The sequence below is a fragment of the Pipistrellus hanaki genome, assembly GCF_964339955.1.
Source record: "Pipistrellus hanaki genome assembly, chromosome: 14".
Taxonomy (NCBI): Eukaryota; Metazoa; Chordata; class Mammalia; order Chiroptera; family Vespertilionidae; genus Pipistrellus; species Pipistrellus hanaki.
The window spans coordinates 17,766,644-17,781,078 of record NC_140516.1 but is presented as its reverse complement, the minus strand read 5'-3'; the positions used below and the strand labels follow the sequence as shown (position 1 = coordinate 17,781,078).

The following is a 14,435-nucleotide window of genomic DNA, read 5'->3' as shown; positions in this document are numbered from 1 at the left end:
CACATGGCAGCGCTGGCCCAGAGCTGACCAGCTGCTGTCCTCTTCGGATACCTCTGTCCTCTCCTTTGCCACAGTCCCCACTACTCCCCATTACCCAGCACTGGAACCAATGGCCTTTTATCACCATATTGGCAGTTCTCCTTTTAGACTGGGTCCAGTGACACATGATGTTTATGCCCCAGGAAGGCGTCTGAGCTGGCAACTCCTGGGTTAGCCGTGCTAGCTCAGACTGTCTTCGTTGACTCCTATTGGGTCCCCTTAAAGCAGGGGTCTTCAAACTACGGCCCGCAGGCCACATGCAGCCCCCAGGGGAGTCTGATCCTGCCCGCCAGGTTTTTTGGGCAGTGAGCGCAGCCAAGGTGTTACAGTAGGAATTAGTAGTTCATATAGTCCGGCCCTCCAGCTCTCTGAGGGACTGTGATCTGGCCCCCACTTTAAAAAGTTTGAGGACCCCTGCCTTAAAGCTAGCATCCGCTGTGGAGTTCTCAGACCCGTCTTGTTTTTCCATCCACGAATTGAAGGGTGAGGCAGGGGCCAAGTTTTCAGAGCTGCTCCCTTGACCCGCTGCTCCTCGGAGGGTGTCGGCCTCACCCCGCCGCCAGGCACGAGGCTTCAGAATTCGGTGAGCACCCCCTCTTGGGGACCCCCCGCCTGCCCACTGGCAGCCTCAGATGGGGCCACGTCCCCACTGATGAACAAGGTCTCTTTAGTGTGGCACCTGTTGACCCGCCTGGAGAGGGAGCGCGTGTGAGTCAGCTCCATCTTGTCCTCCTCGGTGGGCGTGACCCAGGGGCAGCAGCGGAAAGCGATCCGGAATCCAGAGCGAAACCTGGGGAGTGGGGGGCAGAAGGGCAGCTTGAGCGGGGGGTGGGGGTGGGGGGGACAGTGGCAGGAGCCCAGCTCCCCTGGAGGGAAGGCACTGCCTCTCTCCCAGGAGCCGCCATTGCTCAGGGGCCCTCTTTCCAGGAGACACAGTCTTGAGTGGGTTTGATCTTTTGAAATGGTCAGTGGTGATGGGGAGCTAAGTCTGGTGATGGAAGCGGGTGACCGAGCGGAAGCACACCCTTTGTTATAACCAACAGACAAAAAGCAACAGAAACTATATAGAAGCAACAGGTTGTCTTGTTTGGCTTGCTCACTGACATCTACAGGGGTGTTCATAGGAGTCTTAAAAAAAAAATTGGGGCTTTGGCAATGTTGGTGGAATAAAGGTGCTCTCCCAAGAAAACAGACGCTTGGAACTACGAAGTTCGGGTACGTTTGCATATCACCGAGCTGTCACTAGAGATTCACACACACAATGGGGATGAGAGGAAGCAGGTCGGGAGCGGGAGAAACGGGCTGGCACAGAGAAGGAGGAGAGGAGGAGGAGAAGTCGATGAGACCCTGTGTGACTGCCGAGAGGGGGAGAGAACTCCCGTCTGACCCCGGAACCACACGGCACCACGATCCAGAAGAGCAGGCCTGCCTGCCGCTCCTTGCCTTGCAGCTCTACAGCACCCCAGGGCGTGGCCCGACAGATGCCTCTGTTGTGGGAGCTTGGTGGCTCTGCCCCTTGCACCCACACCCAGCACGTCCCTGCCTGAGCTAGCCATCACCCTCCCCACACCCCTTCCTCAGCGTCATCCGCATCCCGGTTCCTGACCACTGACGGCTCCATCCTTGTCCTTCCGGTTATTCAGGCCAAGAGCCTGGGAGTCACCCGTGGTCTCCTCTCGCATGCCACCTCCCCTCCATCCACTCTGCTGGCTTTGCCTTGGCAATGCCCAGACTCACCATGTCTCACCCCAGCCTAACCCTCCCATCTGTCCCTGGATGACGGCACTAGCCTAACCATCTCCCTCCCTCCCCCCCCAGGCCTCACTGTGGTCCACTTCTGGCACAGCTGCCAGACTGACTCTTTCCAGAGGGAAGCCAGAGTGTGTCTCCGGGGCTCAGCCCCTCAGGGCTCCGGGGTCAGAGTCCCGGCCAAGTCCTCCCCTTGTCCCCAAGGCCTGTGCCTTGGCTGTGCCCTCCGCCTAGAACTCCTCCACAGACAGGGTCCCCTCAACCCTCAAGTCTTTGCTCAAAAGACTCCTCCAGCCAAAACCGGTTTGGCTCAATGGATAGAGCATCGGTTTGGGGACTGAAAGGTCCCGGGTTCGATTCCGGTCAAGAGCATGTACCTTGGTTGCAGGCATATCCTCAGTAGGGGGTGTGCAAGAGGCAGCTGATCAATGACTCTCTCTCTCATTGATGTTTCTAACTCTCTCCCTTCCTCTCTGTACAAAATCCATAAAATATATTTAAAAAAAAAAAAGACTCCTCCAGAAGGCCTACCCTGACCATCCTGAAAAAGTGTACCCCATGCCCACTACCTGCCCTGGCCCTTCCTGTCCTCCCTCACCCAGCCCTCATGCTGTCTCTTTCCCGTGGGCCTTCCCGCCTGATGCCTCATGCACTCACTCTGTCTACCTGCTGTCCTGCCCCCTCGCTGGAATGCCAGCTCCCTGAGGAGAGGAGCGTTATTTTTGTTCACCGGGGTCTTCCCCGGGCCTGGGACAGTGCCTGGCGCACACAGCCCCATGGTGAGCACGTTCTCAACAAAGGTTCCCGCCAGCAGCACCAGTGCCATCCAACGCTGAACGACTCAGAACTGATCTCAGGAACCTGGGGAAATGGAGCCCTGGCGGCCGTGTCCTTGGGCAGCAGACACTGAGCGCTGGTGGCCCCTCATGTGACAGCCCCTGTCTCCCAGTTCTCCTGCAGGCTGCCTGCCAGAGAGATGGGTGATATGGGGATAAGAATACAGGCCTTGGAGAGACATGGAAGGCTGGGTCCCCTGCTTGCTGTAGGAGTTTGGGGGTGGAGGGGGGAGCCATCTTTCCCGAGACTCAGTTTCCTCATCTGTAAAATGGGAAGGAACACCTCCCTCCCTCTATTATCTGCTTACCCTGCAAGAGACAATGGAGGGTCCTGCCACCCATTAAACACTCAAAAGACTGTACATTTTCTCACGTCCTCCTGGCCTTCCCCAGGTGGGCAGGAGTGGCCTGACGTGGACAGGGAGGTGACAAAAAGGCCTGAGCAAAGAGGTCCGGGGCTGACCTTGCCCATGTCACTCTCAGTGAAGGTCAGACTCAGTGTCCACCTCTCAGCTCCTTCGGGGTTTCTGAGGCTGCCCGGCCCCCTCTGCAAGTGGGACTCCTGGTGCCGGGGTCTCTGCCCGGCCCAGCTCCTCCCGCCTCCCCGAGTGCCCAGCACCAAGGCCAGCCCGTCCCCGGACTCTGGAGAACCAGATGGTGTCAGGGAGCCTTCATCCTCCCTGGCTGTCACCGCCAAAGTCGCATCCCAGCTGCCCCCAAGGCCCCGGGGGCAAGAAATGCACCGTGATCTGCCCCGGAGCAGACCGCCCCTCCACCAGGCTTGGCTCTGGGTCTCCGATCGCGTGCTCCCCACTGCTTGTTGCGCTCCTCGCCCAAGGACAGTCCTTGGTTCTTCCTCAGTGCAGGAGCGCTTAACAGTGTCAGAGCAGCCCAGCCGGTATGGCCCAGTGGTTGAGCGCCGACCTAGTCACGGTTTGATTCCTGGTCAGGGCACCTGCCTACGCTGTGGGCTCAACCTACGCAGTGTGGGGTGTTCAGGAAGCAGCCGATCAATGATTCTCTCTCATCATTGATGTTTCTCTCTCTCTCCCTCTTCTCTCTGAAATCAATAAAAATGTATTTTATAAAAATGTCAGAACAGATGAAGTCTTTTACTTGGCTCCTTCCTTCCTCCCTGCCTGTCCTTCTGCCTCTCTCTGCCTCTCCCCCTCGCTCCATCTCTCTGTCCCTCCCTCTCCTTGTTCCAGATGTAACCTCAGAGGAGAGAGCAGGAGCAGACACAGGGTGAGGACAACGGGCGAGGCTTTGGGGAAGAGGGGGGCTCACACCAGGAGGAGGAGGAGGGTGCTGAGGGCTTCCTGGGAGGGTGGCAATCCCATGTAGGCTTAGGGGGCACAGGGACCCAGGGGCACAGGCTCAAGCTGCTCAGGGAAGGCCAGATGGGGCCAGGCCACGGGGCCCTGGGAGCTGAGGAGAGGGGCCGGGGTGAGGACCCACCTGCGGTTGAGGCAGCAGTAGATGATGGGGTTGTACATGGTGGAGCTCATGGCCAGCCAGAAGAGCGCCAGGTAGACCTGCTGAATGAACTTGTGGCAGTAGATGTCCTCCTGGAAGTTGCCCAGGATGAAGTAGAGGTGGTAGGGCAGCCAGCAGATGGCAAACGTCACCACCACCACCACCATGGTCTTCACAAACTGTGCGGGGAAAAGCTTAGGTCACTCCTTACCCAGAAGCCCGGGCCCCAGTCCTCCCCGGGGCGGGGTGGGGTGCCCCCTCTTGCCAGTCTGGGAAGCCCTTATCAAGCAGGTCCCGTCCTCCTCTGTGGCCTCAGTCCCCTGCCCAGACACTCCTGGGCCCTCCGTGCTGGGGCTTCTGCTCAGCCTGGGCCCTCTGCCCACCCTGCTGTCCTTCCTTTGAAACCCTCACTCCTCAGAGCCCGACCGAGTGGCCACTTCCTTTAACAGGCGTCCTGGGTCCCTTGTGGATGAGACGGACTCCTAACCCCATCCTTGGGGGAGTCCCTAAGCCAGCTATGGGTCTCCAGTCCCGCGGCCCGCCCTGGGGACGTGTCTGCCACAGCCCTTCTCTCCTTAGGTGCGAGGCTCCAACCTGGGTCCCCGGCCGGTGCCCAGGGCCCCGCTGACACCCCCGCCCCAATGGCTGGTTTCAGCAGGTGCCCTTGAGCAGATGAGGGATGGCAGACGGAGGGATGGCAGACGGAGACCAGCTCTCCATGCGGAGGAACACCCAAATGGTGTCCTATGTCCACCCTTCTCCCCAGATTGCCTGAACATTTCCCAATAGCATGAGAAGTCGAGGCTTCAACCTGGTACATGATGTGATGAACCTATCACGGCCCCTGCTGGCCTCACAGGAAGTGGGCGAGGCAGAGAGGAGCTCTGAACCTGCGTCAGGAGCTTTGGGGGCCCGAGTGGGAGGGAGGAGGGGTGACACTGGCACTTCCTTTGGAGACTGAGGCAGGGCAGCAGTCCTACCTCAGTGATCCCTGAGCCTGCAGTCCCAGCATTAGAGATTTCTGGGATCCCCGCAAGGAGCCTCCTCTAGCTCTGCGGGACTTCTTAAGTTCAACATTCGGATTACTCAGAGGTGTAAGATTTTACTGTCATTCTAAGGTTCTTGGAGGCATCCGAAATTCTGTGGGGCTTTAGGACTTCCCGATTTCCCTAACATTCTGGGAAGTCCCTTTGTCTTTAGCTGAAGTCAGATCGCCCTAGAAGAACCAACTTGGACTCTGCCCAGGGCTGTGGATCCTGTGCTCTGCGGGCCTTGAGCCCAGAAGAGCGGCTTTGGGCCCTGCCCTGTCCCACCCCGCCACTCTCCATCCATCCCTCCCTCCCCCCCCCCCCCAGCCCACCTTTTTCTTGGCCCGCAGGTACTGGGAGTTGGCGCCATGAGCGTGGTACCCTGGCACTGCGCGTCTCCACAGCGTGAAGCCGATGACGCTGTAGGCGAAGAACATCACGGCGAGGGGCAGGAAGTAGATGAGGGCGATCACTGCGAGGTGGTACCTGGAGGGAGAGCCACAGCAGTATGGGGATGACTCCAGCCTGCGCCCCGGGCCCCGAGGGCCACCCGGGGCGGCCTCCGAGGCCTTGGCTTGAGTTAAGGAAAATAAAGAAATACATAAATAAAGGCAATGTTAGCTAGCCCCTGTGCGCTCAGCGGGCTCTCGCTGCTGCAAGAGGGAATAGACAAGTGCCAAAAAAAGGAGTAAGTAGGATGGAAAAAGTTAACCGAGTAATAGTACATCTGTTTAAAATTTAAAATGTTATTAAGTACAACGGAGGAAGTAAAATTATGTATCAGCCCCCATCACTATGAACAATTCGGAATCTTTTCTTCCAGAGTCCTATGTGTACACGTGTTGCCTGAATCAGGGTTGGAACCCATCATTCCCAGAGAGCAGGTGCTCGGTTCCCTCTGTTCCCACCCGGTTCCCTTCTCAGGGAGGAGAGGCCCGCAATAACGCGAGGGAACACCGCCTCCCAGTGGCCAGTCCCGGAATATTCTCTCCATCCCTCCCTCCCTGAGCCAGAAAGTGGGAAAGCGTCACTACAGGACCCGCTTTGCAGCAGCGAGTCCTTCTGAGAAGGTGGGGTGCAGGGCAGGGCCTGCCCTCGAAACCCAACAGTCCCCAGGAGCAGGCTTCTCGGAGGAATGGCGCCTTCACCAATACTGAAGGCCACAGCTCCGGCCTCTTCTGGCGGGTGCCCTGGAGAGATGGGGACCAGGAAGGGGTGGTTTTAGAGGAGCTAGGAAGGGGTGGTTTTAGAGGTGTTAGAGGAGGTAGGAACTGGGCTGTGTTTCATGGTGACCTGGCAGCCCTCATCTCTGATCCTCATGCTTCGGGCAGCTGGGTCCTTGTTGGGCTAAATCTGCCACCTCCAGGTTTGGGGTCATTTGTCTCCTATTTATGCTGCCACATCCTGAGGCGCCCCTTCTGTGTCAGGCTTGGTGCTGAGGGCTTCTGTACATTTTCTCATATGTGCTCGCAACAACCCTGAATGAGGTTCTTTCACTAATGATCCCCATTGGAGAGAGAAGGAGTCAGAGGCTCAGAGAGGTCAGGTGACTGCGAAGGGTCTCCCAGCAGCAGGGTCAGAGCAGGACTCCAAACCCTCAACCAGCTCCTCACCCTCTACAGCCAGCCATGCCATGCTCGGCATCAGGAAGCCACGCCATGAGGACTAGGCATAGGGAGGCCCCGAAGGGGAAAGGACTTCCCCAGGAACACCCAGCAGCTGGGCCACGCTGTTTGTTTACCCACCCCAGCGCAGGGAGGCACCAGGCACCCCCCAAAACACCCAGAATGCATCACCCGCCCTTCCTGCCTGCCTCAATACCCTGACCCTTGTGGCCCGAGCTTTTACAGTGCCCTCCCCCAAACACAGACCTACATACACACATTCCTGACCGTGCCTGTGTGCATACATGTCCACAAGCACACCCACATACTTAGACACACACAAATGCTCACAGGCAGGAGTGGGGCAGTGCACCTGCACACACAGTGTCACATGCACGCATGCACATCCTGATGGAAGTGGCAGAGTGGTGGGGGAGACTGGGCTCAGAAGCAGGGACTGCCTGTGTTTAACTCCTTGCTTCACCCCTTACTAGCTGAATGGTCTTGGGCACATTACTTAGCTTATTAGTACTTCAGTTTCCTCACCTGAAAAATGGGAATAATAATAATATTCCATATCCCATATCCCATAATGTTCAGAGAAGGAGATGAGTTCATGTATGGAATGTACTTAGAACAAGCCTGGCACTTAGTACTTGATGTTACTTGTAGTGTACACATGTACTCACATAATCCCCAGTACACTCTCCAACACATGTGTGTACCTGTAGAGAGCGCCTGGGGAGGCACATGGGCATTTCTTTAATTATTGTCAGCTGAATCCAGTGGCGGAGGCAAAGCCACGAGCTGGAAACACGCTTTGCCAAAAGGCAGGCATGTTGTCAGCTTGACCTTCAGCCCAGGTGCCAGGGGGTGGGTTTTGTTATTTAAATCCAGCCAAGCACCAGGAATGAATATGACTCAGGGCCCATCCAAGAATGCACATAATCTCCTTTGTCTTGACTTTTAGTAAAACTTCCTGTTTTTTGCGGTATAAAATAAACATGCTCTATGGGCTCAGAGTCACTGTTTCTGTCCCTGTCCACGTCAGAGGACAGTGGTCCCACCCGACCCCTCCTTTTCCCTTCCATCTCTGTGTCTGTCTCTTTTATTTTCTCAATCCCCAGTCACCCCTCCTCAGGAACCAGATCGCTCTCTAGCCGCGCTGGACGCGGAAAAGAGAGAAATATTTACATGTACCCATAGGCACCTCCTACACATGCGTACATGCATGTATGTGCAAGCACACAAGCATACGCATTGGTAGGTGTGTGCACATGGACACACACCCGTGCTCCCCCACCCCCAGGCCTTACCAGAGGAGCACCTTGCCACTGCTGACTTCGGGCCAGGCCACTATGCACTTGGTGGCTCCCTGGTCCATGATGATGGTGGAGTAGAAACACTGGGGAAAGGCGAGGGCCAGGGCCACCAGCCAGATGCCGGCGATAACGGCTCTGGTGCCAGGGGCTGAGAGCCGTGGCTGGAAGGGGTGGACGATGGCTATATACCTGTGAGCAGAGGACAATGTAAGCAGTGGGCGTCTTCCTGTCCCACCCGCCCCATCCGCTCCCCCAGGGCAGGCCCGTTGCCCCCATGCTGCTGGTGACCCGCAGAGAGCCAGCTGGGCAGGGGGCTCTCCCACAGCCACATGGCACACTGTGGCCTAAACCCAGTCCAGCTCCCCGGTACATCGCCTCCCTCTGAGAATGGACTTGCTTTCAGCTGGCCACAAGAGAGCACTGTGGCCACATCACAAGTCCATCTCTGGACATTTGTCTTAAGCTCAGCCCTGCTGAGCCCCTCAGCCCAGGCCAGTCCCGCTTCTGTTCAGAAACTGGGCAGAGCCCAACAGTCTCCTGGACAGAGCCCACAGTAGTGCTGCCCCCAGGTTCTGCAATGTGGAAATGCTCTCTAGGACAGTGTTTCCCAAACTTCTCTCATGATGAGAATCACCTGGTGGAGTTGTTAAAACACAGATTCCTGAATCCCAACTAAGAAGTGCTAAACTAGAATTTTTGAGAACATATAGGTAAAATTGCATACCTAACTTAGTGCTCTGTATATAAAATCTGTCTTAGAGCACTAGTTAAGTATACAATTTTACCTATATGTTCCCAAAAATTCTAGTTTAGCACTTCTTAGTTGGGATTCAGGAATCTGTGTTTTAACAACTCCACCAGGTGATTCTCATCATGAGAGAAGGTTGGGAAACACTGCTCTAGGAGCACTGTCCTGTTCAGGCAGTTTTAATTAATTAGAAGTTAACCAGGCACATATGGCCACAGCTACGTTGTCGGACAGTGCAGGCCCAAACCATTAAACAGGGCATTCCATGCTCTGGGCACATGCCGGGACACTTCCCAGCTCCCTGTGTCCCTGCTTCCCGCACCTTCCCCGGCTCACTGGTGGTGGGACAGCCCTGCCTGTGTGACCCTCTGCGGGTACAGCACACAGGATTACAAAGACAATCAGTTACACTGAAATACCATCATTAACATAGAAAACAAAGTCGGGGCATAGTGATATGTCCGCTTCTTTATCCAGCCTCTAAACAACAAGATCTACCAGCGGGCCTGGAAACGAAGGTACTTTTGAAGCGGTGACGGATGGGTGCAGGGGACACTTGAGATTTCTGCACAACAGAAGCACCTGTGGTATCTGCTGGTGGCAGTCCCCGGCCCGGCGGAAGTCCCCGAGAGCTGTGGAGTCTGCCTACATTCGCAATTGTGACCCTTCCCCCCCTGCTCCAAATTCACAGCCCTCATATTTGTGCCCACAGTCCATGGCCACAGGTGTGCCCCTCTGGATGAGATGACTATTGACCCATCCTGCCCACCCTGTGACACTGGCCTTCTCCCGTGCCTGTGGCCTGGCCCCGGGGCCAGCTCTGCCCTGTGAATGCCTGGCCCCAGGCCGAGCACCTTAGCAGGAGAAGTAGACCATGTTCCTCAAGGCTTATATATTTTTTCTTTTTTTAACCCTTCTGTCTTTTAAAAAATATATTAATTTTTTATTTCAGAGAAGAAGGGAGAGGAAGTGAGAGAGAGAGAGAGAGAAATGTCAATGATAGCAGTGCCCTCGGCGTCCCAGATCTGTCTTTTGCTTCAAGTGTTTGGACGGGAACAGACCCAGGGATACCCCTTCTTCCAGCCTCCGGCCTCTCTCCTGCGTCTTACCATTCACCGCCTTCAGAGCCACCTGAGACCAGCCAGCACACCATTTGTTCGTTTTTCTTACCTTAACTCCTTGTTGCCGAACAACCATGAGCTCCCAAATGAGCCAGAATTATTCCACCGCGGTGGAGGCTGTGGGCAACCGCCTGGCCAGCCTGCATCTGCGACCCCCCACCCCCACCCCACCTCCTCTGGGCTTCTACTTTGACCACAATGCTGTAGCTCTCAAGGGCGGGGGCCACTTCTTCCCCGAGTTGGCAGAGGAGAAGCCTAGGGCCCTGAGTGCCTCTTAAAGTTGTAAAACAAGCAGGGCGGCCGCATTCTCCTCCAGGACGGGCTGAAGCCTCCCCAAGGTGAGCGGGCAAAGCTCAGGACTCCCTGGGAGCCGCCCTGGCCTTGGAGAGGAACCTGGGCAGGCCCTTTGGAGCTGCAGGCCCTGGTCCTCCCCAGGCAGACCCACTTGACTTCCTGAGAACCACTTCCTGGGTGAGGAGGTGAAGCTCATCAAGAAGATGGGTGACACCTGACTCCCCTCCGCAGGCTGCCGCCCCGGGCTGGGCTGGGCTGGGCTGGGCTGGCCAAGTACCTCTTCCAAAGGCTCATCCTCAAGCACGACTAGGGGCCTTTGGAGTCTTGGGGGCCCCCTCTGCATTCCCCTGGTGCCTGGCTGTTACCTGAGCCTCTCCCCAAAACCGTTAGCCATTCTCTTAACACTCTGAAGCCCTCTTCTGTGCATTGGACCAAATGAAACAATAAAGCTTTTTGCAGCCAAAGAAGAAAGAACAAGAAAAAGAAATCGACGATGATCAGCTGCCTCACGCATGCCCCCTACTGGGTATCGGGCCCACAATCCAGGCATGGGCCTCACACAATTGAACTGTGACCTCAACCACGGAGCCACACTGGCGGGGCTCCTCGAGGTTCTTGAGGATTCTGCACCCCCATTGAGGATGGAGGTGACCAGAGGGTCCACATGGGGGCTTCGGAGTCCTCCCTGCTCTGGGAGGCGGGTGGGAAAGGAGAGCTTTTCTTCCTGGTCTATTATAGAGGAGCTGCCTGGGACAGAGGACCGGTTTTGCATGCTATTGATTACTTACTTATTTATTATTTATTATTTATTATTTATTATTTATTATTTATTTAGCCCTTGCCCTGAGCTGTATGCTTACTTAAGGTCTGGGGCATGAGGTGAGTAACCGACTATACCAAGAGCATTTCCGCCCCATCATGGTGAGGACTCGCTCCTTGCTGCTCCTCACACACGCCGGGCATGCTCCTGTCCGGGCTGTGGCTGCTGCCTGGAACATTCCTTCCCCAGAGCCGGTGGCTCCTTCTCTCGCCTCCCCTCTGTCTGCTCAAATCCCACCCTCACAACGAGGCTAGTTCTGACACTAACACTACAACCTGCCCCCACCCTAGCACCTCAGGTTCCCTTTCCCCTTCCTAATATTATATTTCCCCGTAGCGCTGCTGGAGACCCGGCAAACTGGGACTCCACATGCCATATATGATTTATTTATGCATGCATTTATTATTTAAATTCTCACCAGGGCAGGTATTTTTATCTGTTCTTCCTTCCTTCCCCCCCACCCCCCGCCCCCGCCAATGCCCAGAACAGTATGTGTACATAGTAGGCATTGAACACATGAATGAAGAAATGAATGGACAAGTCCCCACTCTTCCCACCCTGACTGGAGCCACTCTCCTCTCTCACCTGGATTACTATTCAACTGCCTCCTCCCTGGTCTCCTGGAAGTTTTAAAAAGGAAGTTTTTATGAGGTCACAGTTTCGGGACTGTTTTTTCCTGTTGCTGTATATTCCCAATGCCTGACACAGAGGACACACTCAAATACTTGCGGAGTGAAAGGAAGAAAATCTTAGTGGGACTTTCAGTTCTATGGGGTGTGTGTGTGTGTGTCAAGGGTCTTTTTTGTGGTGGTAGAGGTGTGTGTGTGTCTGGGTTCTGGCCACCCGGTCCTGCCCTTGACCTGCTGGCTGACCTCAGGAGACCCTGCATATCTCCCAGCCTCAGTTTCCCCGGATGCAAAATTGGAACATGGGCCTCGATGAATGGTTTTTTAAAAAAACTTCTTTTTTGTTTTTGAGGAGTAGAAACACAAATTTCTCAAATAAAATCTTCAGAGAAACTCTATAAGGAAACAGCCAAGAGCAGAGACCTGAGAGGCTGCTGGGGTAGCTGGGTTGGGATGGGGCACCGTGAGCTGCATCGAACCATCCTGACCAGGAGTCTGCGCCTCCGAGGGTCCGGGCTCCCACCCTGCCTCCCTCACGTCTGGTGTCTTTCCTCTGCTTCTTTTTGTTTGTGGTTTGTCTCCACCATACTCTCTCAGGGGCACACAGCCCCCTCCGCATTCACACCGGGCCCTGCTTGCCCCCACGCCAGCTTTACCAGGATCTCGTATCTGCCCTCTCTTCACTCCTCCATCCCTCCCTCCCCCCGAGCCCCACGACCTCTTCAGCAACAGTCAGTCAGCAGCCCCTGGAAAATAATGGTCTCCGTGTAATGACATGCTAATTGCATGCATATTAAATTACCCCCGTTTATCTCTCTAGGAGGAGGAAAACCATATGAGCAATTTCCTTGTAGCCAAAGAAAGACACCACAGCAAAGAGCAACTGCAGAACAGAACACTCCAGAAAGTCCCGTAAGCACTGCCACCCTTGCCCTGCCTTGAACAACCATCTGCAGTCCCCCCTTCACGGCAGAGACAGAAAAACAGATTCCAAGAGGGGACGTGGCCCTGGGACCAGCCCAAGTCCCTCCGTGCATTGGTGACAGTTGACTCCCTGTGTCTAACCTTCACCTCCCCTGCCTCAGGCCCACGGCCCCCTGCCTTCCGGATGCTCGGGTTTGGATCTCGGTCAGGCTGGGAGGCAAATCCCTGGGTCTGGTCACCAGCCCTGTCCCAGCCCCCAGCAAAGCGAGCCGTCCCCCCCCCCCCCCCAGCTTCTCCCACAGCCCCCACCGCCTCTTGCCTGTCTGCGGCGATGGCGGTCATGGAGTAGATGCTGACGAACATGACCGTGACGGGGAAGAGGTTCTGGAAGTGGCAGAAGGCGCGGCCGAAGTACCAGATGTTGTGGCTGGCGTAGACGAAGTTGAAGACGGTGTTGAAGGCGGCCATGCAGAGGTCGGCCAGGGCCAGGTTGACGATGAAGTAGTTGGTGACGGTGCGCATCCGCTGGTGGGCCAGGATGATCCAGATGACCGTGGCGTTGCCCGTCACGGCCACCAGCACGAGGGCCAGGTAGGCGGCGGCCCACAGCGCCAGCTGCCAGCCGGGCATGGAGAAGTTGGTGATGCCCGTGGCGTTGCTCTCAAGGCCAGACGAGACGTTGGTGTCCGTCTCCACAGTGCAGGTCCCCATGGCTGCCTCCGGGCCCGGCTCCTCAGCGCCTTCCGCACCCTGGAGCCCTGCCCGGATAGGCCATCAAAGAGAAATCCTCTGGGCGTGAAGAGACGGGGGGGGGGGGGGGGGGGGGGGAGGTGGGTGCAAATCCAGGCAAGTCAGGGAAAGGGGGGGTCACTCCCGAGTCTCAAGCAGAGATGAGTCAGGCTGAGGGAGAGCTGGCTCCAGAGCCACTGGCATTTCGGCTTCCCACGTCCCAGCCAGGCTTCTGCAATGCCACCTGGAAGTCCAGCGTCCGAAACACGGCTTCCAAGCAGGAGATTGTCCTTGCAAACGGTCGGTCGGTCACCCCTTCACCGCAGAGATGGCAAAACAGATTCCAAGAGGGGATGTGACCATGTGACCAGCCCAAGTCACCCAGGAAGTTGGGGACAAGCCAGGACTCAAACCCAGGTTCCCCCTAATGTTATTCAGGAACCGGGCTGGATCAGAGGAACAGGCACAGCAGCAGCCTTCGACTCCACAGGTCAGAGGATAGAGATGTGTCTCCCCCGGCTTCGGGGGGCAGCCGGGCTGCCAGCCCTCGGACCGCCGCCTTCCCCGCTGCTCCCCGTGCGGGGCGGGCGAGGGCCTTGGCAGAGGTGCTGCCTGTTCGCGAGATGGGGCTTTGGCTCCCGCGCCTCGTCCGCACCCTGCTCGGATGGCCCAGCCCTGACTCTTGAGGAAACATTTGGGACTGGTTGCCAGGCAGGGAGAAGTGGGGGTGGCGGGGTGGGGGCTGGCACGGAGGGCACAGGCCTGGGTGGGTGTTTATATTCAGCCCTGGCCGGGAGCTACATGTGGAAAGCGATCAGGAGCACGTACTTGGGAGCCAGCCTGGGTGAGAGTCGGCCTCAGTGATGCCAGGCAAGGGTCTTAACTTTTTGGAACTCTGGCTTTCCCAGCTGAAAAGGATGGGACACCTCTCCGTACAGCGGGTCCTTGAAGAATGTTATTTTGTTCTGTGTTGTTTCATCGTAGCGCTGATGAGATAGATGCCGCGGGAGTTTAACTCTGTTTCTGTCAGTTAGCTTATGGCTATCGTCGGCAAACTGCAGCTCTCAAACCACATTCGGCTTTTTTGAGTGTGGCTCTTCCACAAAATACCCTGGCCTG

General features: G+C 56.4%; 1 protein-coding gene across 1 annotated transcript; it reads right to left on the bottom strand.

Moving 5' to 3' along the window:
* Positions 1-379: 379 nt before the first annotated feature.
* On the bottom strand, positions 380-13,298 carry TACR2 (tachykinin receptor 2; the record flags this gene model as incomplete). The annotated part of the gene is made up of 5 exons (XM_084903551.1): positions 380-829; positions 4,083-4,279; positions 5,461-5,614; positions 8,049-8,243; positions 12,907-13,298. The coding sequence occupies 5 exons, from the start codon at positions 13,296-13,298 to the stop codon at positions 613-615; spliced, it is 1,155 nt and encodes a 384-aa protein (XP_084759677.1). The 3' UTR covers positions 380-612.
* Between the last annotated feature and the right edge of the window lie 1,137 nt (positions 13,299-14,435).